This window comes from Anoplopoma fimbria, chromosome 21 (genome assembly GCF_027596085.1).
Source record: "Anoplopoma fimbria isolate UVic2021 breed Golden Eagle Sablefish chromosome 21, Afim_UVic_2022, whole genome shotgun sequence".
Lineage (NCBI taxonomy): Eukaryota > Metazoa > Chordata > Actinopteri > Perciformes > Anoplopomatidae > Anoplopoma > Anoplopoma fimbria.
This window is the reverse complement of record NC_072469.1, coordinates 9,302,688-9,328,898: the sequence shown is the minus strand read 5'-3', so window position 1 is coordinate 9,328,898 and position 26,211 is coordinate 9,302,688. Positions and strand designations below refer to the sequence as shown.

The 26,211-nt window shown below is 39.4% G+C and overlaps 2 protein-coding genes across 5 annotated transcripts in view; both read left to right on the top strand.

Annotated features, from left to right (window-relative positions):
- ctdspla (CTD (carboxy-terminal domain, RNA polymerase II, polypeptide A) small phosphatase-like a) overlaps positions 1-11,334 on the top strand; it is a 29,848-nt gene extending 18,514 nt beyond the window's left edge. For all 3 annotated transcript variants that reach the window (XM_054622700.1, XM_054622699.1, XM_054622701.1), the window contains 5 exons: positions 2,747-2,848; positions 7,608-7,664; positions 8,882-8,974; positions 9,066-9,251; positions 10,190-11,334. In XM_054622700.1, coding sequence (XP_054478675.1) covers positions 2,747-2,848; positions 7,608-7,664; positions 8,882-8,974; positions 9,066-9,251; positions 10,190-10,315 — 564 coding nt within the window. In that variant the 3' untranslated portion in view covers positions 10,316-11,334. The remainder of the gene's footprint in view (positions 1-2,746; positions 2,849-7,607; positions 7,665-8,881; positions 8,975-9,065; positions 9,252-10,189) is intronic.
- Positions 11,335-12,633: 1,299 nt separating this feature from the next.
- vill (villin-like) lies at positions 12,634-26,156 on the top strand. Of its 2 annotated transcripts, XM_054622606.1 has the most exons (21): positions 12,634-12,878; positions 13,993-14,031; positions 17,167-17,250; positions 17,361-17,435; positions 17,558-17,757; positions 18,084-18,192; positions 18,510-18,620; positions 19,122-19,327; positions 19,421-19,499; positions 19,593-19,691; positions 19,809-19,962; positions 20,168-20,268; positions 20,388-20,525; positions 20,643-20,801; positions 21,066-21,245; positions 21,369-21,514; positions 21,953-22,097; positions 24,088-24,276; positions 24,550-24,618; positions 24,826-25,134; positions 25,779-26,156. In XM_054622606.1, exons 1-21 carry the CDS (start codon positions 12,831-12,833, stop codon positions 25,890-25,892), a joined length of 2,754 nt encoding a protein of 917 aa, XP_054478581.1. In that variant the 5' UTR covers positions 12,634-12,830; the 3' UTR covers positions 25,893-26,156. The 2 variants fall into 2 exon arrangements, with proteins under 2 accessions (XP_054478581.1, XP_054478582.1); XM_054622607.1 differs by lacking the exon at positions 24,550-24,618.
- Positions 26,157-26,211: the final 55 nt, after the last annotated feature.

Here is a 26,211-nt window from a genome sequence, read left to right as displayed (position 1 = left end):
CTTTTCTTTCTTTTTTTTAATCAAAGTTTACTTGATTTTCAAGATATACATTAGAAATCCACAACAAGTTAACAGTGAAAAACAGGACAAAAATTAAAAGGAGATAGGCAAAAAAGATTGATAAAATGAACAGATACATAATTAAATACATCTACACACATACACGCCCACGATTCCCCAATCTCTTATTCACTTGCTTTGTTTGTGTTGAAGAGGCAATTTATTTAGTTATTTTGGAATCCACGCTGTGCCTGTGGTTTTACTGCAATTTAGAATATTCACACTCACAGCATCCCACATCATAGCCAAGCTTTAAACTACACCACCCAGCAGACACCTCCCTTCAGTGGCAGGAAGAGCATGTGGCGTTAAGGTCTGCTTTTTGTATTCCCGGCAGGATCCGGGCGAGGACTATGAGAGGCGACTTAAATAACTTGAGCTGACCTGGACAGGTTGTCTGCGTCTCTCTTTCCTGTAACTCAGAGTTAAAAACAACAGAGGAACTAGAAAGCCAGTTATATACAAATATATGAAAACACACAGTCATAGAAATAAACCGAAACACTTTAATTAATCCCTCCCTACTAAGCATTTTTACACTTATTAAATGGTTTATAACACGTCAAAATGTAACTGCAGTTAGATAGAAGGTAGTTTTTAGGTGTGTCTTGATATGTATGTCAACAGTTCTAAATTATTCTATTAAGCATCCATAACAATAAAAATCCTTAAAGACCAAGAACTTAGTCTGGAGCATTTAGCTGCATCTCATAGCTTTCAAACTTATTTGTCATGGGACTGATGAGGAATGATTTATAATAGTTAATTACAATGTAGATGCATGCAATTATAGTCAGAACATCATTAATGAAGAGAGGAAATGCAGAATAAAATATTACAGCCGTTATGAGCACCACAATCATAAACTGTAGCACAATTTGATTACTCATTATTCCCACAATTCTCCCATATAATCCCTAAATCAAAAAGATATTTAAAAAGTACTGTGCATATAATATAACTTTAATTACTGTCATAGAAATGCATCCCATATTCCTTGCCTGTTTTTCGGGGTGACATAATGGAGTTTACACTTTTACTTCCAACAGTCAAACTTGTTTTTCAGCATCTGTTTGTCTGCGTCAGGGTGATCAAGTTAAATGATTTCCTGTCAGTAAGCACGGTGCTCAGAGGTTGAGCCTTATCAGTTTGGGATAGCGCCCCCTGGCTGTGGCTTCAGTAGAGGGGCTTCTTTATCTCTGTGCAGCTCCCCAGTGAAAATGTCAAGGTCCCGGTCAATCTCTCTTTCTTTGCTCACCCTGCATGTAATCAGATTCATCAAGGCCCCACAGGATGTCATTCAGTGTCCTTGCTCACGGGAATTTCTTCCCATGATACATCAGCATGCAGTCAAGTGATAAGACATGATAAATACAGACAGCACGAAAAGCACAGACACATGCAAAGAACGGGTGGCATACTGAGCAGCAGCACAAGTGTGTGTAAATAAGAGATTGACAGAGTCCTTGCTCCTCACCTCTATATAGATTTGTGTGTGTGTGTGTGTGTGGGTGTGTGTGGGTGTAAGCGTGCCCCCTATGGCCTCACCATCTGCCCCGTGCCTGTCTGTAACCCCAGGCCTGCTTGGCAGAGGACACAAGCATTTCTCCTCCCCCCCCCCTGACCCTGAAGGCAGCACAGTCACAGAGCTCAGTCAACATGAGGTAATACAGAGGAATATCAGCAGGGATTCGTACAGTTGAACCGCACGTAGAGGCAAAACAAGAGCTGGAAAATTACTCATAGTATTACCAGATGGGAGAGGGGTTTTGAAGAGATTTCAAGGAAAAAACATTACCACGATGCAGCTTGAATTGTGAAATCAATTTGAAGGCGGGGTCTGAGAATTTAGGATGGCACTTTTTCACTATTTGTGTCATTTTATAGACTAAATGTTTCAGCAGATTAGTGAGAAAAAAGTAATGTCAATTCTCAATAATTCATAAAAAATAATAATTAGATGAAGCCCTCGATATGAAATAGTACAATGCTTTCACCTCAATACGACACCATAGAAAGACATTATTGATTTAACTCATATGTCATATGTCATAATTATATCTTTTGACTAAGTAAGCATAGGGCTGGGCAATAACTGAAAAATTCACCAAAATTATATTGTCGCAATATGGTATATCATGCTCATTCTGTGAATTATTCCAAGCAAATTATAAGTATTTTGTTATTCTGTTTTTATTTGCACACACATAAGACTGTATAAAATCCAGATGATGAGAAAGAGAGGTCAAGAAGCCCCAGACCTCTCCCAATTTAAGAAAAAAAAAAAACTAACAACATGAGCAAATCCTCATCATTGAGAAAATGGAATTCATTAATAACTTTTGATTAAAGAACAAGTTGCAGATTAATTTCCTGTTAATTGACAATTTGATTGATTAGTCAGCTTTAAAGACTAGAAAGGAGTACTATTAAGCTTTTTTTTTGCAATATAACAATGACAAACACCAAAGCTAAGTATCAAAGCAACACCTCCCTGCAAGTCATTTATGCTGTTTCTTTAATGTCACCCAAATCGGCCAAGTGTTAATCTCAAACACTCTAACTGAGCCATCATCCATCATCACACCCTCAGTATGAGTATGTGTGAGTGTAATTTACAACTTGTTCCCTTTTATGAACCTCTGTATATACACAATAATGTAAAATGTGTGTATTGTCTCTGCAGCCTCCAGCCAAGTTCCTTCTGCCAGAGGTCAGTATAGATGACTACGGCAAGAACTGTGTGGTGATCGACCTGGACGAAACCCTCGTACACAGCTCCTTCAAGGTAATTCAACACATACACACTCACACTCACTCAAACACACACCCACAAGTACACATTTGAGTATACTACACTCGTGGTTTCAGTCGTGTCATGCTGTTATTTCTCAGGGATAATAGGATTAAACCAAAATAAATCCAGAAGATGCCATTCTCTGCTGTGAATATGGGCACGATGGCATGATGACAATTAGCACGAGGTGCCACTGAGCTAGTACACATAATCTCAGGAAAGTATGCCTGTTAGGGTATTATGGATTTTATACAGCAGTCAGAACAAGAGAAGGACCAGCTGTTACTATAACAAGGTGTTGGCATGGCAACCGATTCATTAAGAGATCAAGAGAGATCAAGACTTTCACTGGAACTTATGTAAAAAAAGAAAAAATGTGATTTCTTGTTTTTAAGGCATTATTTCTTCATTTGACAGTGAACCTATATGTAGAAGGTAACTGAAGGTCATGATTTTCAGTCAAACCCATGATGTTTCAATAATAGCATACATTTAGGTTGTCCCTTCAAACTGTGACATATGCTTGTGTTCATCATGTTGGTTAAATATCTTAAATGAACTGCAAGTATAAGACCAAGATGGGCAGATACTTTCAGCTAGGGAGTATTTTTGTTATTCATACCATGAAAGATGACAATTGATAAGGCCATATAGACTAATGTTTCCTCCCTCTACTGACACACCTGGCACACCCAGAGACCCACTTCAGCACAGCTCTGCCTCGGCCTCAGCTGATCCTATTATGTCTGTGTCTACTGTATTTGTGCCTGTGTGCCTTTTGTCCTCATCATGAGAAAGCCAGAGAGTTGAGCAGGAAAAATAGCTCAAGGTGAAGCTGAAGAATCTTTTGTGTTTGCTCTGGTTTTATTCAGCTGTGAAAGGAAACAATTTTTCAATTCAAGTAACTGCGGAGAAAACGGTTTAAGTACATTTTCATATGACTGGGAATTAATTTGCTGTGTAAATGGAAGAAATGGAAGAGAAAAATGTTCACACACTGTGCTGGACCCACCCAATACAGTCACAAGCCAGCAGTACGGGGCCACACACACGTACATGCTCACCCACACCCGAGGGTGTGTCCAGTACAGAGTACTGTTGCCTTAAATGACCGCGGGATGAATTTCCTAGAAATCCTGGATCTGTTCTAATGGTCTGGAGGGTTTTATTTTCCTCCCACTGACAAAACAAGTCAGAAACTCACACAAAAACTTGTTTTTTTCCTCCTTTTGAGAGAACTCAGTTGCAGACTGTATACTCAGTCCGTCAAAATGCTTTCAGCTCAGAGATCAGTATGCGGTGTGAAATAGATTCAGGCAGTGCACCATATATGAAAATCAGTTGGGAGAGGAAGAGAGTGTAACAGAAAATGACAGACACGTTGCATTTTCAGTTCCTTTAAAAAGCCTGCAGGATTTCCTGAAGATTACTTATTTCTAAAAGTGAAGTTAGGATGTTATTTTGGCTCAAAAGGTTAAGCACCCCATTGGAATTATTCAATTAGTGCAAAAAAACAACCAGAGCTGACAAGGACATTTCACATGGTGCACAGATGGACATAGACTAAAAAAAGAAACGTTACATAACACATCACATACTGTATGCTTTATCCTGTATTTTATGGATGAAAAGATAATTCCTGGGACTGCTCCAGGATTAGATCCAGTGTGTATTGGATGTGTAAAAATGGCTGATAGGATATATGATAATAATAGTCAAGCTTATTTATATAACACTCAAAAACCAATACTACCTTACAGGAGAAAGATGATAAAGCACTGAAATAGAATAAAAAGCATTCTCATTCGACAATCATGGGCATTAATCTGCTTCTATATCAGCCTCCACTTTTTCGCAGAGGCTGTCTATAAAATGTTTGGACTTGGCTGCTGGGATTTGATCCCATTTAGACACAAGAGCCTTACTATTATTATCATGCTGTAGCATTAAGATTAACTGAAACCGCAAGGCCAAATCATGAAAAACAAAGCACATTATGTAAGACAGAGTTAGGCCTCCTTAACCGTGTAAGGTTGAAACCTGTTCTAATACAATTTATCAAACTAAATAAAGACCTGAAATGACTTGTTGACAAGTCAATAGATAGAAAATTACTCTGCATATATTTTGTATTAAGTATTTTTTTTGAAGCAAAAATGAAAAAATCACTGATTCTAGTCTCTAAGTTGTGAATATTTGCTTGTTGTATTCTATGATGGTAAAAACAATAAACATCTTTGGGTTTTGGAGTAATGGTTGATCTTGTGATGCATTTTTTGCTATATTTTAGCATTTTCTAGACAGTAAAATGAATCAATCAATTGAGAAAATAATCTGCATACTAATCGATAATGAATATAATTGTTAACCCTAAAAGGCTTTTAATATAAGTTTTCTCCTTGCTCTGGTGAAGAGCGCCTGCAGAATGTCCTTTTCTGTCCAAATACTTGTGGCCATATGGTAAAAATGTTAGATGTATGGAACAAAATAACCTTAAATTATTAAAAGGCACACAATGAAAAAATAGAAAGTGTTTTTCCGAGGCATGTTTGGACAGAAATACCACATGATTAAGTGTTACGACATGTATGCATGTAAAGGAATCATTTCATCAGTTAAAACAATCCAGAAGATGTTCCCTCCGCAAAGTCTTATGAGGTCAACACCGGTTCAGCAGAGATCCATCAAACAAATACTCTCCGTTCTCCCCATATACTTTATCCCTGTCACGCATACATCTTCCTCCATTTCCCATATCTCTCCGCATCTCGGATCCGGGCCCATTACCGAGCAGCTGTTGTGCGATCAGTCTTCAGATGATGGAGTGATTCAGTCGAAGAGCAGTAGGCAGAGAGGAAGTCTCTTCCTCCATCTGTGTGTGTCTCTCTCTCCTCTTTACCTTTTCTCCTTGTGAAAGTTGGACCAATGCCTGTCACTTGGCTCATTACCGGTTCTGTTTTTAGACAATCACAGCAGCAGTCTTTTACGTTCTCAGGTTTAAGCATTTACCTGAGCTGAATATGTTCCAAAACTGATCCATAGAAGAACTCACATCTGTCTGTCATCTGTCTGGGATCTGGATTTTTGATTGTGCATTGTATCACTCTTGCATCACCAAACATCTCTAATACAGTAGGTATATTGTTTCATTGTCGCCACCATGTTCATATTAGACAAATTAAACAGGTGATATGTGGAAGGTCAAAATGCTGTGTTTAGTATTCCTACAGCAAACACCCCCTCTGCTGGGTGGCATTAAACTGTACCTGCTAACTGTAGCATTTAAGCATTGAATTTACATGTGAAGTACAATCCTTAGGCATGTGTGTAGGTTTATATTCATGCCTGGCTGGTTTAGAATTCATTAAATAATATGTCCACTCTAAAGATTCTACTATACTTTTCCCCTACTTAGCATTTATAAGAAGCATACAGACATTAAACAAATGGTTTGTGTTTTACTATATTTGTCATCTATTTATACATCAGCCTCCACTTTGGATAAGGAGTTATATATACTTACAACTACATAATAGGCCTAGTGTGTTATAAGCATGTATTCAATATTCATATACTGTTTATGAATGCTAAATAGTGTGACTTTAAGTAAAGTGTTGCCAAAAACACAGTGACTAGGCAATATTTTTGGTCAGAACTAAGTTAAGAAGGTAAACAGAATGTAAAATTGGCAGGAAATATAAATTAGAAGTTCAAAAAACAACATCAAAATGCAGTAACTAAGCTAGCAACAAGCTTTAGTGCAGTCATAGCTATCTTAAGCTAAAGCTAATTTACAGACTTTGTCTGGCCAGTTACCTGTAATTGAAAAATGTATTAATGGCTCCAACATCTTAACAATTATAACTTGTTACACTTCATAAATAAAGCAGTAACTAAATGTATTTATAACGAAAGTCATTTTAGGTCATTGGTCATGCTAAGAGCTAGGTAGATGCTCAGATTGTCCAAACATTTAGGACAGGATTTTATTTTATCTGTAAATTACTCTTTGTTTTTTATGGGTAGGGGAGGTGGTAATCATCCTAAAATGTTTTTAATATACCTGAATTTGTAAAGCAGAATTATACATTTAAAAAGATTATAAGTCAGTGTAGGATCTAAGTCATCTTAAGCATTTATTTACAAAAGAATAATGAAGTTGCAGATTTGGCTGCATTTTTAAACGAGTAGATGAATTACAGTCAAATCAGTTTATAAAATGATACTTCTAAATAATCCTCTATTCTTTTTGTGTCTACAACAAACCAGGTGATAGCCGGAAAAGGTTTTTCTTTGTGCTGCTTAGAAACTCTGTCACCTTTCTTACTCTCTTCCATTCCGACATGACACCGCCGTGCCTCCCACCTAATCCTTTCATCCTCATCTTTACTCCCTCTACTTGTCTTCCACCCACACCCCCTCCAGCATCTATTTCCCTCCACCTCCTGCACCTCTCCTCGCTCCCCTGTCTTGCTTTTAAAGATGACACGAGTCGGCACTCCTGTCCCACGTTCACATCTGTCATATTGTTCATCTCCCAGGTTTCTCCCCGGAGTCTGACTCCTGGTTTTTATTTAACTGTGCTGGAGGAAAGGGAACCACAGTATGCTTAAAGAGTGCGAGAGAGTATTTTACCTTTTTCTTATTTTTTCTTTAAATAAAAATGTGGTTTAGTGGCTTCCTTGTCAGATTGTGCTGTTTTGAGCACAAAAAAACAAAAGTCTTGAATCCTTTTCTTGTCTTCCTGCAGCCCATCAGCAATGCAGACTTCATTGTTCCAGTGGAGATTGATGGGACTGTTCATCAGGTACTGTTGCACTGATATGGGGGACTTCGAGAAGTGGGCTTGACTAACATATGAATAATATGTATTAATTTATAAGATCTCCCTTGGAAGCTGTGGCTCCATTTTCCTCCCTTTGGTATTTATTATTCTCTATAATCTCATTGCTACGTCAAAAGTGGGACAGTTTATACACTCCTCCTTGAATTTATCTTGTTTTATTCTCTGTGTCTTTGCTCGCTGTAAAGATAGATATGCCGTGATGTGACTGTCACCTGGTAAACACAAAGTCACAAAGCGGGTTCGAGATACTGTTGAGTGAGCAGCTGAAGACATTCTTTACTGATTAGAAATGTCTGTGAGAGAGAAAACACAGCTGAAAGGAAGAAACAGAGGCGCCGCTAACACTCGAATTGTGACTAGAATTGTTGTGTTTCTGTACAAAGGTTTATTTTCTGCGTCCTGTTTGAAGCTGAAGCAGCCAGACTGTAGCTGTGACCTGGTTCAAGTAATCCAGGATAGGCTTTCTGTATCTGTCTTGGCCTATGCTTGATTACTTGCACTTGGGATCAGCAACTTACCTCCGGAGACCTACTGAAGTGGACGAAGACAAGCAGGAATGCACAAAGTCTGTTGTTGTGAAAGCTTGATATTGTTTGAAAATGTCTAATCCTCACAGGTTCAGACACTGGCATGTATCTTACTTTCTAAGTCTCTAATAAGCTTTAAATATAGATGTGTGTATGCACATTTTCTTCTTAAGGATAACCAGATATTTTTTCTAATTAGAAATAATTGAAATAATTGCAATCAAGATGTGTGATGAATTATGTAGTGTATGTGGACTTGAGGTTGAGGCATTTTATGTATTTATTTGTATTTATTTACTGCATTTCATTCTGAAGGTGACAGCAAATTATAGAAACGTGATCCAACAGACAGAAGCCTCGACTAATAGAAAACAGAGTAAAATTGAAGTGCAACATCTAGTCCTAACCCTCACTTAGGTTTAACTCAAGTCAAACTATGTACTAACCTTTTTGACTGAAGGGTCAAGGGTCAAAACCTTTAAAGACTTATTATACCAATAATAACTTTCCCCCATTTAGTAAACTGGGACACAATAAAACTTTACACCAATCAGTTCATGAGCGGCGTCCCACTGAGGCTTATCTAATCTAACCAGACATTTGATGTGGTTGTGTAGGTGGCGTGACTATTTTTGTGCCTTTTTGTTTCAGGTGTACGTGCTGAAGAGGCCCCATGTGGACGAGTTCCTCCAGAAGATGGGGGAGCTCTATGAATGCATCCTCTTCACAGCGAGCTTAGCAAAGGTTTGCTCAAACTGTTTTAAAACTTAAGACGACAGTGATGTGGCTTTAAGACTGTACTAACTTCATGGATGTTTCTTTTGGTTTCGTTCAGTACGCTGACCCTGTGGCGGACCTGCTAGACCAGTGGGGGGTGTTTCGCGCCCGGCTATTCAGGGAATCGTGTGTTTTCCACAGAGGAAACTACGTCAAAGACCTCAGCCGGCTGGGCAGAGAGCTCAGTAAAGTCATCATCATAGACAACTCACCTGCCTCCTACATCTTCCACCCTGAGAATGCAGTAAGTCGGTGCTCTTCTTGATGTTGAACAGTGAAACCGAAATGTGGTCCGATGGGGGACACCGGAAGTGGAGGGACAGGTTGATTATTTACAACACTTACCCTAACAATACCTGGTGATTCAATCGTATTTATAAAGATATACAACAAAGATAAACAATATCAGCTGCTGTGTTGGGTCATTGATCCTCTTAGACAGGGGCAGACTTAAGGGGTATGACGTTGATTGAGCTTAATTATTAAGTTACTATGAAGGCTCAGGTTCAGACTAGGTCCCAAAATGATTACTAGACATGTATATAATAAATGCATACAAATTTGTCAAAATTATTATCGGAGAGGGAAGGCTGAATGTTGAATTTAGGAACCTGAAAATAATGTTAAGTGTTAAACGTTCACATAAATGTTGAAAATGTATATATGTATATCTGTCTTTTTTTAGTGTTTGACACAGCAATCTTGCTGCTTTTGTTCACACTTGAGTTCATATAAACTAATGCTTACATGACCCCTTAACATGGAACATTTTAGGTTGAATCAACATTGATAAATGTGGGCTAGAATGAGAATTTATGTTTCAAAATCCTGACAAAACTGGGGTCAAAATACACGGCTACAAGCAAAATAAGTTACTTACAAAGTTACTAATGATGGTAAATGATTATATCTGCCAGACGCTGTCAGCTTTAATCGGCACTGTTGTTTTAGAAACAGTTGATCCAGAGGCAGTGTTCCCAGTTTTATTCCTCTCCTCTGTTGAGAAGTTGCTCAGTGGAGCTGCTGCCACTCTTCATGCCTTTGATGCATTTCACCCCATTAATTATTTACACAAAACTCGCACCATCTCCTCACCTTTAATGCATCGACTTTCAGAGTCTTCTCCCTGCAAAAATATTTAACCTGTCTCCTCTTTTCCTTCTCTGTTCCCTCTCTCCGTAGGTCCCAGTGCAGTCCTGGTTCGACGACATGACAGACACGGAGCTGCTAGACCTGATCCCTCTGTTTGAGGGCATCAGTAAGGAGGAGGACGTTTATGGTCCGTTACAGAGCTTGAGGAACAGGTAGCAGACGCCGGCTCCAGCTGGTCCTTCCTGCCTCGGCGGCGCTGCACAGAGGCCTCACCTCGCTGCAACGGCCCCACAGCCCGGCTCCCGTCCTCCGAGCGACGCTCCAAATCAGAGCACTTCAGGCAATTGTTCCGGTCGTAATGAAGTCAAGAGACAACGACTGTAGAGTTTCTCACCATCTCTGGATTCTTGGACTCTTTGTACAGGACTCCTGCTGACAAATTATATCACTGTATGTACATACTATATGTTTCTAAGCAAGACATACATAAAGTAATTTTTCTATCAGAGAGCGGAGGTTTTACTATTCTATCAAGTAATATTTTAGTTACCAAAAAATAATCCAATAGACAGGTTCTTTTTGCTGAGAATGAGTGACGTTGAGTTTTTGTTTTTGTTTTGAGCTGTGCTATGCAGGCTGTTGTATTTCGTCTGACCTTTCATTCAAACAACTGTGATTTATCTTCTCTTACAGAATGAAGTGCCTTCATTACTGTGCTGATTTTGTTGTGTCAGGTTACGGGGTGCACATTTTTATGCTGCATATTAATTCAGATCTCCAAATACGTATTAACTAAATCCTCAAATTCAAGTTGGAAATAAGTCTGAATTGTCTGAGAAATCTGAGAAAACAGAAAAGAATAATTTCTAGAAATGTATCCAGCTAGTCTGTTAGACCTGGATGAGTCTTTGCTTTTGAGTTCAGTAACATTGAATTGTTAAATTTACCAAAGATTTCTACAATTCAATGTGATTTGTGACTGAATGATGTTGTTTGAGCCTTGGCAGTGATTGTAAATTGATAATCCTTAAAGACATTGAAACCCCACTTTGTTATTGAAAAAAGAAACCTTTGTGATGACATCGCTGTCCACCAATAAATGTAAAACGTTTGAGGAAGATATAATAATTAGCCTAGAAAACATGAGATTCTATTTATTGGGGAAAAAGGGGGTTGGGTGCATTGTAAAGACTGCTGTTGAAATCGTACTGTACAACATTATTAAAGTTGCAAGTTTGCACACTTCAGTTTGTACCAACGTATATTGACTTTAACAGACCTTAAAGCTGCTATATTTGTTTGTTTTTTGTGAAAACGCCCTAATAAACCGTCTGTATGCTACCTATTAAGCACCAAACAGAAGAGGGTAAACGGTAGCCACTAGTTGGGGAATGTAGTTGAATTAAGCAGCTAAAGAGCCAGATATTTCCCTCAGGAGTTAGTGGAGACCAAAAACAGAGCTAAACTATAACATATTTTTTGTTTTTTCCATTGTCAAAATCTGTGGAGAGTAGATGAAACTGGTACTTTTTTATGCCTTCGCGCCTTGAGGCAAACGACGGCAAGGATGTTATTCAAGTTTGGTATTACATCAGTCAAGGCTCCAAGCCTCTACTAGAAGGAGGAGTTAAAAAAAATGCAGACTACTGATGGTTAGACAGAACTGTCACTAGCCCGACATGGGACATCCTGCACAAACCCGCCTTTGAGCGCATTTTTTTGTTTTTTACTCAACCCAGATTTTAAAAGACGGAAGCCCCTCAAAACCACGCCATGATCAATTGATCAAATACAGATGTTGCTCTGTTTGGTTGCCGATGAAAGGAGGATCAACTAAGAATCCCACCAACATTTAGTGTCTACTATCTTCAGTGAAAAAACATTCACCAGATAGTCAGAAATTCTACCTCAAATGCGTGATAATGTTGCTCCATGTCACCTGGCTGTGTAAATAACAACTGTTGGCTAACAATCAACTTAAGAGGAAATTATATGTCAATGTTTTGTTCACGGCTTGTTTCTGCTGCCCCCTAGTGGCTAGAAAATCTGATGCATGGCTGATTTGTTTTATATTTCACATTGCATTTTACATCTAAACAGGATTATTTTTTTGAATTGTCACAAGTTTGAGGTTCAAAGTTCCTTCTTAACCTTGACAAAACCCACTAATGAGGTTCAATCACTAGCTGGTCTGGAGCTTTGGATCCTATCTCATGATCTTCGTCAGCAGATGGAGTTTGCTCAGTTGTCATGTAATTGTGTTTGTTTTAGGTCCTTAAAGTGCTTAAAGTTTAATAATGCAATAAACATATTTTAGGTAATCAAAAATGAAATCACCAAATGCTAAATGACAAGTATAATGTGCCTTATTATGCGCGTTGCATTCAAGGCCACAAACATTAACTGAGCACAAGGGGACACTACTGACTTACTGACCAAGCTCCATTGTCTGTTGGGTTATATGATCTGCAGGTGCATTAATAATATGGATAGAACTGGTTAATGTGCAACCAAGAGGACCTAAGCTTCATGTGATATCTTGATGTGAACTTTTCCGCTTCTGCTTACGTAGCAGCCACTTTAACTGCAGCAGTGGATTAGGCATTACAGAGCTTATTGTTCAAGCCTGAAGAACTCTTGTGGTGTTTTTTTTTTTCCTCTTTATTTTCCATTCGTCCTTCAGATATGTGGGGAGTGAAATCCACCATGTTGTGGAAATAATCATATTTTCATGATGGAGTCCAGGATTGAATCTAAAAATGAAAAGCCGTGGTCGAAGGTAAGAAAAACTCCCAGCCTGTTGACTTGAAGCTGTTGGTTAACAAGAAAACAAGGGTAGTTACGTAACAACTCTGTTTTCAGATTCCCAGGCAGGGATTGTGTGAACTAAATAAGACAAAGACAAATGTAATAGATGTAGCCCTGAACAGAAAACATCAGCAGGGAGCCTCATTCATGATTCATGCACTCGCTGCATTATAAGTTTACAGATTGTTCACACAATGCAAGAAAGCAGTGTTTGAAGCTTTATGTAGGGTTAAAGCAAATTGGTTTCAAGGTTATCCTCAGCTGTAAAAGCAGCTCGCCCACAGTTTATTTTTTACTGTTTCTTTACATACAATGCATTGTTTTACTACGGATAAACATCCACACACTGCAAGGACTCTCTTTTTGGCTAATACTTCAAAAAAATTGAGCAAATCACTTTGGATACAGCATGTTAATACTTCTCCACATTTACCAAACAAATGTTAGTACAAGCTGCCAATGCCTCCTTTGTCGGGGATCAAAGCCCAGAGCTGCAAACCTTCAATAATGTCAAGCGTTTTCTCCTCGAGTGTCCATGTGAGTAGGCACAGAATGAGAGACTTAGCCACAGAAAGTCTCTGATTCCTTTCCAATACCACTCAGAGCTCCTTGAGTCCAATTCCCCCATCTGCTAGTTGTAACAGTTGTTGAATGAATAATTGGTGTCAAGTGGCCCCTGTAATGCCCACTGTGCTGCTGAGGGCTCAGCCGAACATAAACACAACTCCTGGCTGCAAGCACAATCAGGACCTCGAGGGAGGCTTGAGTCCATCTCAGTTCAGGTATTGTAGATGGTTTTGTCAGGTGTCTTGACATTCATCCTTACAGCGAGCCAGAATGTCCTCTTTAAAACACCCTTTATTTTAGATGGGGGCTGGGAAACAATGCAAGGAGAGGCGTATGATGGTGGTTGTAGTGTAAATATTGAGGCAGGAAATTGCAGGTGTGTTCAAACTTGGGTGTGGAGACAAATACATCCAGCCCTTTCTGACACACTCACTCCAGTTAGCACACAGGAGGGAAAGCCCACGGATACTTTAGTGCATAAAGACATAATTTCACTAATCTACCTCCACAACTTGTAGGAGACAGCGAGGCCTTCACTCCGCCAGACACAACACAAGGTAAGTTCCATTCTTTTATTTTGGTGACATATTTCTCTAGATTATTTCCAGTAGTTTTTAACATCAGTCTATCCATTTAATTTCTCTGAATCGCTGCAGTTCGGAACAAAAGTCATCTTTATTGTCATATTTTTTGAAAAAATATCTTTAAGACAGACCTCATGCTGTGTTTTGAAACCTACATCATGTTATATGAATTAGAAATGAACAAATTCGCCTGTATTTAGAGCCCTGACAAAGCTCATTGTGTCAATAAACACTGCAGGTTGATTGAGGTGGAACCAGTCTTTCCTGTCGCAGTAATAGAAGCAACGCTGGGGTATATTGATCTTTTCAGGAATTATTTGTTTTTCATATCTTTTAAACAGGATCAGATTGCAGAGCACAATGGTTAACTTCCCTTGGCAACAGGAAGTTGCCACTACCGCCAAAATCTTGTACATCAAATGACGTCATTTAGTAAACCAATTAAAATCAGTAAAGTTATAGTTTTCTCCAGATTTTTCAAAGATTATATAGGGTTTTAAAAGTGAAATTGAGATAATAAACTAAATAATAAAAGGGTGTATTTCATAAAAAATAAATCATCAATATTACGTGCATACTGAGGGAAACTATTGTTTTAGTAACAGTTTGATATGCGGAACAAGCATGGGTGTGGCCACTCCTTTGCCCAGATAAAAAAAGGAAATGGTTAGTACATGTTTGGATGGGGAACATGATGATGAACGTTTTTTAAGCAACAGAAAAAAATCCTCTCTGGCCTTCTGGCCGTAACATTTCATAATTATTTGTGAGGTAATTGCTGTAATCGTTTGAATATTTACCAGTCCCAACAGCGTGCGGCTATTACTGTTTTCACATTATGTTTCTGTATCCTGTTTGTGTAACAATTTCATCAGCGCAATATCGTCACAATTGTAAAAGATGGAGTCAGGTTGTGATGAAAACGAAGGCAAAGATTGACTATAATTATTGTCAGAGAAATTGCCCCAGATGTAGGCTGTAGGAAGTGTAAAAGGGGCCATTGCCGCCACTCTACAAAATCTTTAACCAGGAGGAGTCAACTACAATACGTTACCGGCGTAGAGTGGGCATGCTTGTTGATGTTGTCGTCAGCACACAAGTTCACATAGTGGCCTGCTTCAACACGTCTTTTCTATTTCCCCTATGTAGATCAGTCACTGGGTTATGGGTTATTATTAGTCATGCACACACCCAAACCCCTTGGTGCAACAACAACAACAACTGCATATGCAACACATAGCGCACACAGGCTACAGGTGAGGCGACCCCTCCCCAGGTGTCCCCTCAACCCGTGGCTTGCACTCATTGGCTGAAACTCCCCGACAGAATCCCAGACAGACAGGCAAGCCCTTCAGCTCACTTCTTTAGAAAGTTCACACCTAGCGCTCAAGTCGTGTAATGTGAACTAGGCATTAGACAAATTAAAAGCATGTACTCAAAGCAGAGAGTTTGGTAGCTTTAAGCAGACAAAAAAGCAATAAAAAAGGAGTTAAGCTGCAACAGCCTCACTTGTTCTGGTATGACCAACAGCTAATGTTAGCTAATGTTAGCAAACTTGGCCACAGTTACACTATGTTTAATCAACTTTTAGTTATCCCCTAATTGTTACTTTTGCAATGGTGGCTACATAATCTTGCCTTAAATCTACCTATATAACCGCAACTCTTTATGAATTATATTATATGTGAGATATTGAAAATTTGAGTTTGACTTAGTCTCACAGACTCTCTGTCTTCCTGGGACTCACACACCAAATGAATTACGATTTTGCAACTTTAGCCCAAGCCCTAGAATGTTATTTAAATCTCAACCCTTTTTCTGTTTGCTTTGTGTGTCACCTCTTCTTTATCTGATTATTTGAAAACCTGAGCCTTGATAATATTAATAAAGGGTGTGGTTAACATCCTGGTATTGTACAGCTGACCTGGTCTGCCTCACCTTAAAACCACCCTCTCCATCAATCACTGCCCAGTCAGGCATTTCATTCCTACACCTGGAGCAAAGATGTGTGAGCCAATAAATTAAAATATAGCTGCTATATTTCCCTGGAGAATAACTACCTCAGTTCCCCCCAAGCTATTTGCCAATCACATCATACATGCATGGATCCTGTATTTGCATTCATGAAATGTTGCCGGCGGCGTAGCATCCCACCGAGCCTGTTTCCACGTGTCACCACTAAGCCTGTATATTTTCTCGGCTCAGCTGGCGATACAGTGTGTTTGCTTATCAGTGCTGTTGTTTCTGATATCTGAGTCAAGAGGTGTTTAAGCACCGCTGATTGCAGAACTTGTATGTTGCTACGGAGCCAAGCTGACACTCATTAAAGAAGTGTTTCGCTGTCACAGATCCAATTTTTTGAAATGGTTCCCTTGTCACTTTGGAGACATCTGTTTCCAGTCTAAAGATAGGGAACTGAGCAATTAGGGGTAGGAGGCTTCAAAAATGATATATTTTTTATGTTGAAGAACCCTGGAGGAGTTGCAATTAAATATTTGATTCATAATATGCTGTTAAATGTTATAACACATCATTAATGCACCAAATGGCAGACTTAGCATATTTCCTGCAGGAGTTGGTGGAGACCAACAATAGAGCTAAAAGAGATATTGTGTTGGACTATCCTTCAACCAGAAACACAACTCCTAATGAATGAAAATGCTTGATGTGTAAACAAGAAATTGTTTGCTTAACCCTATCAACATAAACTTCTATGTTAATCTTTTATAAAAGTAAAATTCTTGTATTAAAACTATTTCTTAAGTGAAAATCTTGAATTATTTGTAGAAAGATCTTCTTAAAAAGTAGGCTACTTGCTAATGCAGTATTGGGCCCTTGTGGGTGTTCATATTATCTATTATATCATTACATTTTATAGTTAGTTGAGGCGGAACTACAACATTTATCTACAAAGTAATAGCTGTCAAATATTTGTGGTGCAGTAAAAGTACAATATTGACATGAAAAGTTTCTATATAACTTTTGCTTATAAATCTCCCCTACCTTAAATGTGTCTTATTGAATAAATCACCTGTACATATTTATATTTCTTTACACATAGCGTAATTTAAACAGCTGCTTTTTGCCTTACATGTGTGCTTGTTTCAGTTCAGCAGAATGATGAATGATGACAATCCAGACACATTTAGAAATGTCAGCCAAAAGCCAGGCCTGCAGATATGGACCATCAATGTAAGTCAGCCCTTGAACAAATATCATATTACCATGTGTGTGAACGTTACTGGTCACACTGGTCTTATTCTTCATAACATCTAACATGTCTTTGTTGTTTTCTCATTCAGAACATGCAGATGGTCCCCGTTCCAGCTCAAGGCTTTGGTAACTTCTTTGAGGGAGACTGTTACATTGTTCTTTATGTGAGTACAAAGCTGGCTGATTTCCCAAGAGGCTCAACACTGACGGAGGCATGTGACCTAAACATGCCTTGATAGTGCGTGTACAAATGTTGGTCTTATATAATCTGTATTTCTTTCACCAGATAAGTCAGAACAAGGGCTCAGGCCAGTCGGCCGACATCCACTACTGGATAGGAAACTCCTCTTCTCAGGACGAGCAAGGTGCCGCGGCCATCTACGTCACCCAGCTGGACGAGCACCTGGGAGGGAGTCCGGTCCAGCACAGGGAGGTGCAGGGCAACGAGTCTGCAAGGTTCAGGAGCTACTTCAAAAATGGCCTCATGTGAGTCAAAGCAGAAGGGTGTGGTGTGTGAACTAGAAAGGGGTGGTGACACAAGCATGCTGTATTCTCCCTGAGACATGATTTACAACAGTAATCCCTCTGGATAAAAATAATTGTGACACAAATAAAATTTGTTTTGTTGAGGCAGCTGTAACTTTTCTTTGTGTGTTTTTGCTTCACGGTTATGTAACACTGAGGTTAAATTGCAAAATAACCAAAATAATAAATGTAGCCAGGTGCTTTTGCAATAATCCTGCTTCATGTGTGTTCTTCATAGTTGTTTTATTGCAGCTGAACTTTGGTAAAGTGTGCTGATATCTCCACAGCTACAAGAAGGGTGGAGTGGCCTCAGGTTTTCACCATGTTGACACAAACGTCTACAACGTCCTGCGACTGCTGCACGTCAAAGGGAGGAAGCATGTCACAGCGGCAGAGGTATGCAGAGTAGACTATAAAGGGCGATGACAGGGATTAATGCTGCCTGCCCTGTGCCTCCCACTGGAGCTATCACAGGCTTCACTCAGCTACGCTAAAGGGGGCACTCCCTCTTAAACAAATTATGCCGTGCTTGTTGCCATAGCTGTCAAAGGAGGTGTTAAGTGGCTGACGAGTTCAATGAATGTGTGGTATTTAATTAAGATTTAACTTACATTTGTTTTCTTTTTATTGGTTTAATGACAGCATGTCCTGTTCATTTGAATAATGATAATAATAATTTCCATCATGTTACAAGTTTGTGTGTATTTGTGCAGGTGGATGTGTCATGGAACAGCTTTAACAATGGAGATATATTCCTGCTGGATATGGGGAAAGCCATCGTGCAGTGGAACGGCCCCCAGAGCAACCGGAGAGAGAAGCTCAAGGTAATCCTCCACTCTGATTGGTTACAAAAGGGCAGATATGCACTTATTTTGTTGCTACACCATTAGGAAATACAAAAAACTTTCAAAATGACTTTTCCACATGGGGGTTGAGACATTAACATAATATTCTAATATATTTGTTTTCTTTTTTTAAATTTATATTGGACTTGATTGTTTCTGTTTTGTAATTTGGTTGTAACCAAATTACTTCCAAACAAAATCTGGGAAAATTTAAATAAATAAAAAATTGTCAAGATTGCAGAAAAGTAGGGACAGCAATTAAAAATAAATTTATCTTGCAGGTATAGAGTTGTTGTGTTGAAAATCATAATATCATATACATTTAGCCCAAAATCATTGTGTTGAAACAAATCAGTCATAGCAATAGACCTGCTGTTTTTATTTTTATCTTTTTTCGATCTGTGGAAGTTGGACCAGTCTGTAACCATTAATGTTTGTTTTCATATACAAAAAACAGCTATAATGTGTGTTTGTTTGCAGGCAGTCTTATTGGCTCAGGACATCCGGGACAGGGAGAGAGGAGGCCGAGCTCAGATTGGTTTGGTGGAGGGATCAGACGAGAAGGACTCACCAGAGCTCATGAAAGTCATGATGGCGGTGCTCGGCCAAAGAACTGGGCAGCTGAGGGAGGCCATTCCTGATGACACACCTGACCAGGTGCAGAACACCAGCGTCAGACTCTACCAGTAAGGACCTGATGATCTGTTGGCTCATTGCTGCAACGTGTTGAGAATGTTGAATACCATCATTGTATTCACTCTCCTTTTCTTTCTCCCCAGCGTTTTTGAAAATAGCGGGAATCTAGTAGTTCAAGAAGTGGCCACGCAGCCCCTAACCCAAGATCTGCTGCACTCCTCTGTAATTCTCTTTCATCCTTTGAACATGTTCCTTAGAGACCGTTGTTTGAGCGCATGCATGCTCATTGTTTCTTTTTTTTTCTCTCCCTGTCAGGACTGTTACATCGTGGACCAGAGAGGCTCTAGTGTGATGGTGTGGAAAGGCAAGCAGGCCTCCAAGGAGGAGCGGCAAGAAGCTCTCAACAGGGCAGTGGTGAGTTTACTTAAAAGACTTCTATATATCAAACTCTATAATTATTTAATATGATGGTTCTTTTTTTTGCCAGGATCACTGAGTTGAACAGTAACAATTTATCAACTTTTCAACCAGGGCTACATCAAAGCCAAGAACTACCCATCCAGCACCAGTGTGAAGGTGATGACGGAGGGGGGAGAGTCAGCGATGTTCAAGCACTTGTTCAAATCCTGGAGAGATAAAGGGCAAACTCAGGGTCTTGGTTCCACCTACAGCATGGGAAAGATAGGTAACGTGACACATAACCTTGAGTTAATGCACAACTGGGTCGGATAGTTTTAAAAGTCACATTTTCAAGCTGCTTCTTTTCACAATAAAATTGCATTTCATCAGGGTTTTCATCAGGGTTTTTTCAAATGTTTATTATTTTTAATTTTAAGACATATTTATTATATTATGTCTTGTGTAATACTGAATACTTTGGGCCCGTACAGCAAATGTCGAACAAGTGAAGTTTGACGTGATGGAGCTCCACGCACGTCCTGAACTGGCAGCACAGCAGCGCATGGTGGACGACGCCTCTGGAGATGTTAAGGTGAGGAAACTTTGTCTGATGCCAAAATACAAAAAAACACAAAATGGTAGATATAATTATCATTATATTGATATTATTATATTTCTTTACATTTTTGTTCATGTTCACACCCGGGTTAGGTGTGGCGTATTGAGAACTTGGAGGTGGCCGAAGTAAATCCAAATACTTATGGACAGTTTTATGGAGGAGACTGCTACTTGGTGCTGTACACATATAAAATGTCAAATCAGCAGCAGTACATACTCTACATGTGGCAGGTCAGTGACATCACAGAAGGAATATTTTCCTTGTTTTTATATTTCTCTTTCTGGCACTGATGAATAAAAATAATAATAAATATCTGTATTAACATGAGTTAATGTTTCTAACACCAGGGCCGTCATGCCACTAAAGATGAGATCACAGCTTGCGCCTACCAGGCTGTCAATATTGATAACAAGTACAATGGAGCTCCGGTCCAGGTCAGGGTGGTCATGGGAAAGGAGCCTCGCCATTTCCTTGCTATTTTCAAAGGCAAACTCATCATCTTTGAGGTACAAAATGTTCTCACTAAACATTGTTTTTCTTTTAGGTGGTTACAAATGCCCAAATGCAAATTGAAAATACCCTTATCTTGTTTTTGTAGTTGTAGTTGAAAGCTGGAGGAATAATTACTGCAGTACAATACAAGTTGTTTTACCTCTCAAAGGGAAAGTGCTAAAATGATCATAAAGACATGAATCCTGCATTGTCCACTCTACATCCCTGCATGTATATTATGTCTTTGTGTGTGTGTTTGTGCGTCTGTGTGTCTTTAGGGTGGTACCGGCCGACCTGGTGTGGTCAACCCTGAGCAAGGTGCCAGGCTCTTCCAGGTCAGAGGGACTAACGAGCTGAACACGAAGGCCACTGAAGTGCTGGCGAGGGCCTCGTCTCTCAACACCAACGACGTCTTCCTGCTCAAGACCGACCACATATGCTACCTGTGGTATGGAAAGGTACGTGCTTTGTTATGGAAGCTGAAAAAGCCTCAAATGGAAATGTGATTTTTTTTGTGTCTGTTTGTTTGCATTTTCGCACAAGTCCCTGTTTGTTTGATGTCTGCTTCTGTGTGTCTCCAGGGCTGCAGCGGGGATGAAAGGGTGATGGGGAGAGCGATGTCTGATGTGCTGTCCAAGCAGGACAAGCAGGTGGTGATGGAGGGCCAGGAGCCAGCTGAATTCTGGGTAGCACTGGGAGGAAAGGCTCCCTATGCAAGTGACAAGAGGCAAGCACGGACAGCAGCATCATCACACCTTTGAATCAGTCTTTTGTTTGTTTATTATTGCCATCTCAAGAGAAATTAGTTGTTTTTTCGTGCTTAACGATAGTTCAGCAGCCACATATTAATGACTATGAGCTTCAACCAAGCCTTGTTGTTGTCTATATATTTTCTTTCTACTCTTCACTACAGTATATAAAGCTAAAAATAACAATAACAACAACCTATGAACCAGGACTCAGAACTCGTCCAAAAGGCTCTTTAATCATATTTTGAAATAGTAATAAGCTTACACTTAAATCTCCATGGATTATTTTTATATCAAGGTCAGTGGAATATGCCCCAATGTCATCTGAAATATAGTCTGCACACAGACACACACACACACACAAAAAAAGCAGATTACACAGTTTTAATGACGATGTGAGCTCTCTGTTGTTTCAGACTGCAGAAGGAGGAGCCTCCTCACAGTCCCCGTCTGTTTGAATGCTCCAATCAGATCGGTCGGTTCAGGATGACTGAGGTGGATGACTACGCTCAGTGTGACCTGGACGAAGAGGATGTCATGCTGCTGGACACTTGGGAAGAGGTGAGAGGCAGTGGTGGACTCTAGGCTGTCTGGGCTGAGGATACCGCCGTGAATAAAGTTAGCAGCCTGTACGGCACTGAATCCTGTTTTCTCCACTGGGAGGTAACCCTACAGAGAACTTTATCATATTTTATCTGCCATAGAGGCATCCAATACAACAGTTTTTCTTTCTTTTTTCTTTTCAAGTTATGGTGGCACAAGGGGAGGGAAATTGCTGTCCCAGTCAACTAGTGACATTTAATGTTTATAAAGCAGTAGTGTGTTTAAATGTTACTGGGTCAGAGTAAATGAAGAGGAAACACAGCATACATGTGAGATTTAATTTTTGCTTAACAAAACTGTACACTTTTAGAGTGAATATCTATTTGGAATGATGCATTTGCGTCCCAAAAAACCCCCCAAAGCTAACCATAACACAACATCTGAACATTGCCTGTGCATAGACTGATGCTATTAAAGGGAAGCTGAGCAAAGTTGGAGAGGTTTTAGTTGAGGCATGTTGAGGCAGAAACTCCAAATTGGCCATTTGGGTACAGTTAGGTACCATCTGTACCATTTGAAGTGTTCTTAGGTAACTGTTAAATTAACTTGATTTCATTTACACGTCACTATTCAATCTAAATACAGCAGTTTTTGGCATAGTTTTAAAAAGTCAATCATTAAGACCTTTTATATATGTTCCCTTATAAAGAAACCCACAACCCATTGGTCCATTGGACCAGCTCAATCCTTTAACAAGGATGCAGTACCAATGTTCATCCACTAGATGGAGACATAGACTGTGTTGTCACATGGAAAGCTGAAGTAGATTAGCTTTATATGCTTAACCCCCGGTACAGGGGGGCACGATCAGTGCAAATATAAATCTACTTCTTTAAAAATGTTTAGGAAATTAGAAGAAATAATATAGCCATTGTAGAGACTTTGGTAGCTGAGTAGTTCCAGACTGATGAATGTATCTGCATTGTTGGGAATGTTTCAATCCAGCTGCAGGACTTTTTGTTAATGTCAAAGTCCCCCCCCCCCCCCCCCCCCCTCTCTCCCAACATTTCTCTGTCAACCTGTCCTTCAAAAGCAAAAATTAAAAAAATATTTTTTAAAACAAGCCGGTTGTGGAACCTCATTTATGAAGAGATGAAATTTTGAGAATACTTCGAAAACAAATCAAAATCTTCCCTTCACACTGGCATATTTTATTCACTTTTTTTATTCACTGCAAAATTTTGCAGTGAACTATGTGTCCACCAAATAAAATGCATTAATATTATAATTAAATAAAATTCTAAGCTTATTTAGGGCTGCAACGGTTGGTGTGTTTGCGGTATGGAAGTCACGGCCAGGTGCACGCAGGAGCGCGTAATGCGGAACCATCAATACCCAATAGTTCCGCCCGGAATGGAAACATGCAGACATACTAATGCTAATTGAATTTTTTTTAATTATATGTATTTTGTATCAATATATTAGCACATGATATGCTTTTTAGTTGTATAGCCTTTTGTGACCTGAAGCGGATGGGGGAGGTGTTCAGTGTTCCTACAGTGTAATACAGAAGTGTTTTTAAATGTTCCTTGTTTATTTTTGAAATATGAAAACAGTAAACCAAAAGTTGCCAATGGACTTAATGCTACATCTGACTCCATCAAGAGAATCGTGTCTGTCTTTGACACCGTGACATCTATGTACCTTCGCTCCTACTTATATATATATTTTCCAATTAAAAATAATAAGCAATATAATCAGCAACTACAACTGTTGAATGTATGAAACGTTAGTGGAGTTATAAGTTAAATATTTTCCTCTCAAATATTGCGAACAATACTTTTACCATGTTTCTGTGACTAATACGGACAACAATTTTTTTAATTGCTCAAGTATTAAGGGAGGAGGAATAATATGACCGTTATTCCAAGTGTCTGACAACTTTATGGAAAGGCTACGTGATTAAGAAACACTTTCTTTTTTTTTTAATCTTTATTTTTCTTCTCAGATTTTCTTGTGGGTTGGACATTTAGCCAACCAGTATGAGACCAAGGAGGCGTGGACCAGCGCTCAGGAGTACCTGAGGTCGCACCCTGCAGGCCGCGACCCCGACACACCCATCCTCGTCGTCAAACAGGGATACGAACCGCCCACCTTCACCGGCTGGTTCAATGCATGGGATCCTCACAAGTGGAGCGTGAGTATGTTTTGGGGCTCTTTGATCTCAGTGAGAGGCACTTTTGATTCAGTAATGCGGCATGATTCAATAATTATTAATGGTATTATTAATGTGCATTTCCATGACATCAGCACAGATAATTGAAGAGAGACACACACACGTGAACAAATCATTTTAGAAATTAGACAGAACTTGCAGTTGCATGTGGATGATTTCATGGATTGTTTGAAAATGAAGACGAGCCTGCATGCTTACGAGTTTTCAATCCTGGTTCACTGATCTTCTCAACAGGGAGGCAACTCCTATGAGGAGATGAAAAAAAAGCTGAGTGATCCAACATCTCTCTCACAGATCACTGTTGTAAGTGATTGATTGACACTAATCATTTCATTAATTGACTAAATATACTAATATCACAAATGTAATAACGACTAATGTATATCATTTGTTAAATAATACTGTTACTAATCTGTGAATATTTACAATTTTACTTTTTTTTTTCTCCAAAATGTAATGTAAAAATCTACCAAAAATATGATTTCACAAACCCATATCCTACGTCTGCAGGATCTGAACAACTCTAATCTCAACTCTAGTCCCAGTGGGGTTAGTGGAGGTGGTTACAGGGCACCAGGAGGCCCCACAAGCTCCCCTCCAGTCTACCAGTTCCACACAGGTGATCTGTCCCCCAGACCCTCTACTCCCACCAGCCCGCCAACCCAGAGAGCCCAGTCCTCTGGCTTCAGTCCGTCATCCCCAGGTGGTGGCACTATGTCCCCCTCTGCTGGAGGCTCTGGGATGTATCTGGACCCGGAGCTCCTCATCAACAAGTCTCCCAGTGAGCTGCCACAGGGAGTGGACCCCACCCTGAGAGAGGTGGGTGAAGATTTATGGATGTTGCAAAAGCGTAGTAGTCATTATGTGTATACATTCTAATGTTTGTATTTGTTTTGTGGTTTATTCAGTATTACAGCTGCACAGCATACAAAGTCTACGGTCACATTTCACTGAAATACAGTACAGCACAAACACGCAATTAGTTAAGATGTTCACTGAGACACAAAAAGACTGCAAGGAAACACGGAACGAATACAAAACGTCAGAGAATGAGTATTAGGAGACACAAAATGACACCAAGTAGTCACAAAACTACAAAGAGTCTAAACATTAGTTCAAAAAGTCACAAAATAACTACAAATAGACACAAATTGACAAGAAAGACACACGACTACAAAGATACAAAAAAGCACTGTAAGGGGACACAAAATGACTACAAAGACTTACAGACACAAAATAACATCAGAGAGACACTGCCTCTTTTCAGCCTGCCCACTTTTGAGGAGGGGCCGATTACAAGTCTGTGTCAAGGACCCCGTTCTCTATGAATTCCTCTATTGTTAATGTGATTCAGTAAAGACGATGTGATTCAGTTCTAACTAGTTTGTTGCCTGATGTATTAACACAGAGCGTACAGTAGAGGTCAGCCTAACTGTTTCCTGTCCTTTGTGCTCTGATTTAAGGATTACCTGTCTGATGTTGATTTTGAGAACCTGCTCGGGACGACTCGCGCAGACTTCAAGCGCCTGCCAAAGTGGAGGCAGAGTGACTTGAAGAAAAAAGCACTACTTTTCTGAGAAAGATGCACCGTTGGATTTTTACATGGAAACGTTGTCAAACCAGTCTCACTGTTATTCAGACAACGTCTTAGGCAAACAAACTAAATCAGCCTTTTAGCTGTTAGTGGAAAGACGGGATCAGTAGTTCTTGATCATTCCACCTGAATATTGTTTTATTTTTACTTTCTGACTGTTTTCCACCATCAGCCAATTTAGTGATTAAAATGTTATAATTAGCTCATTAATATGATTGTGATTTTAAGAAAAATCAAGGACACGATTTACACCTAAATTAAGAATATTTGCAACTTTATATTTATCAATATTTTTCATGTTT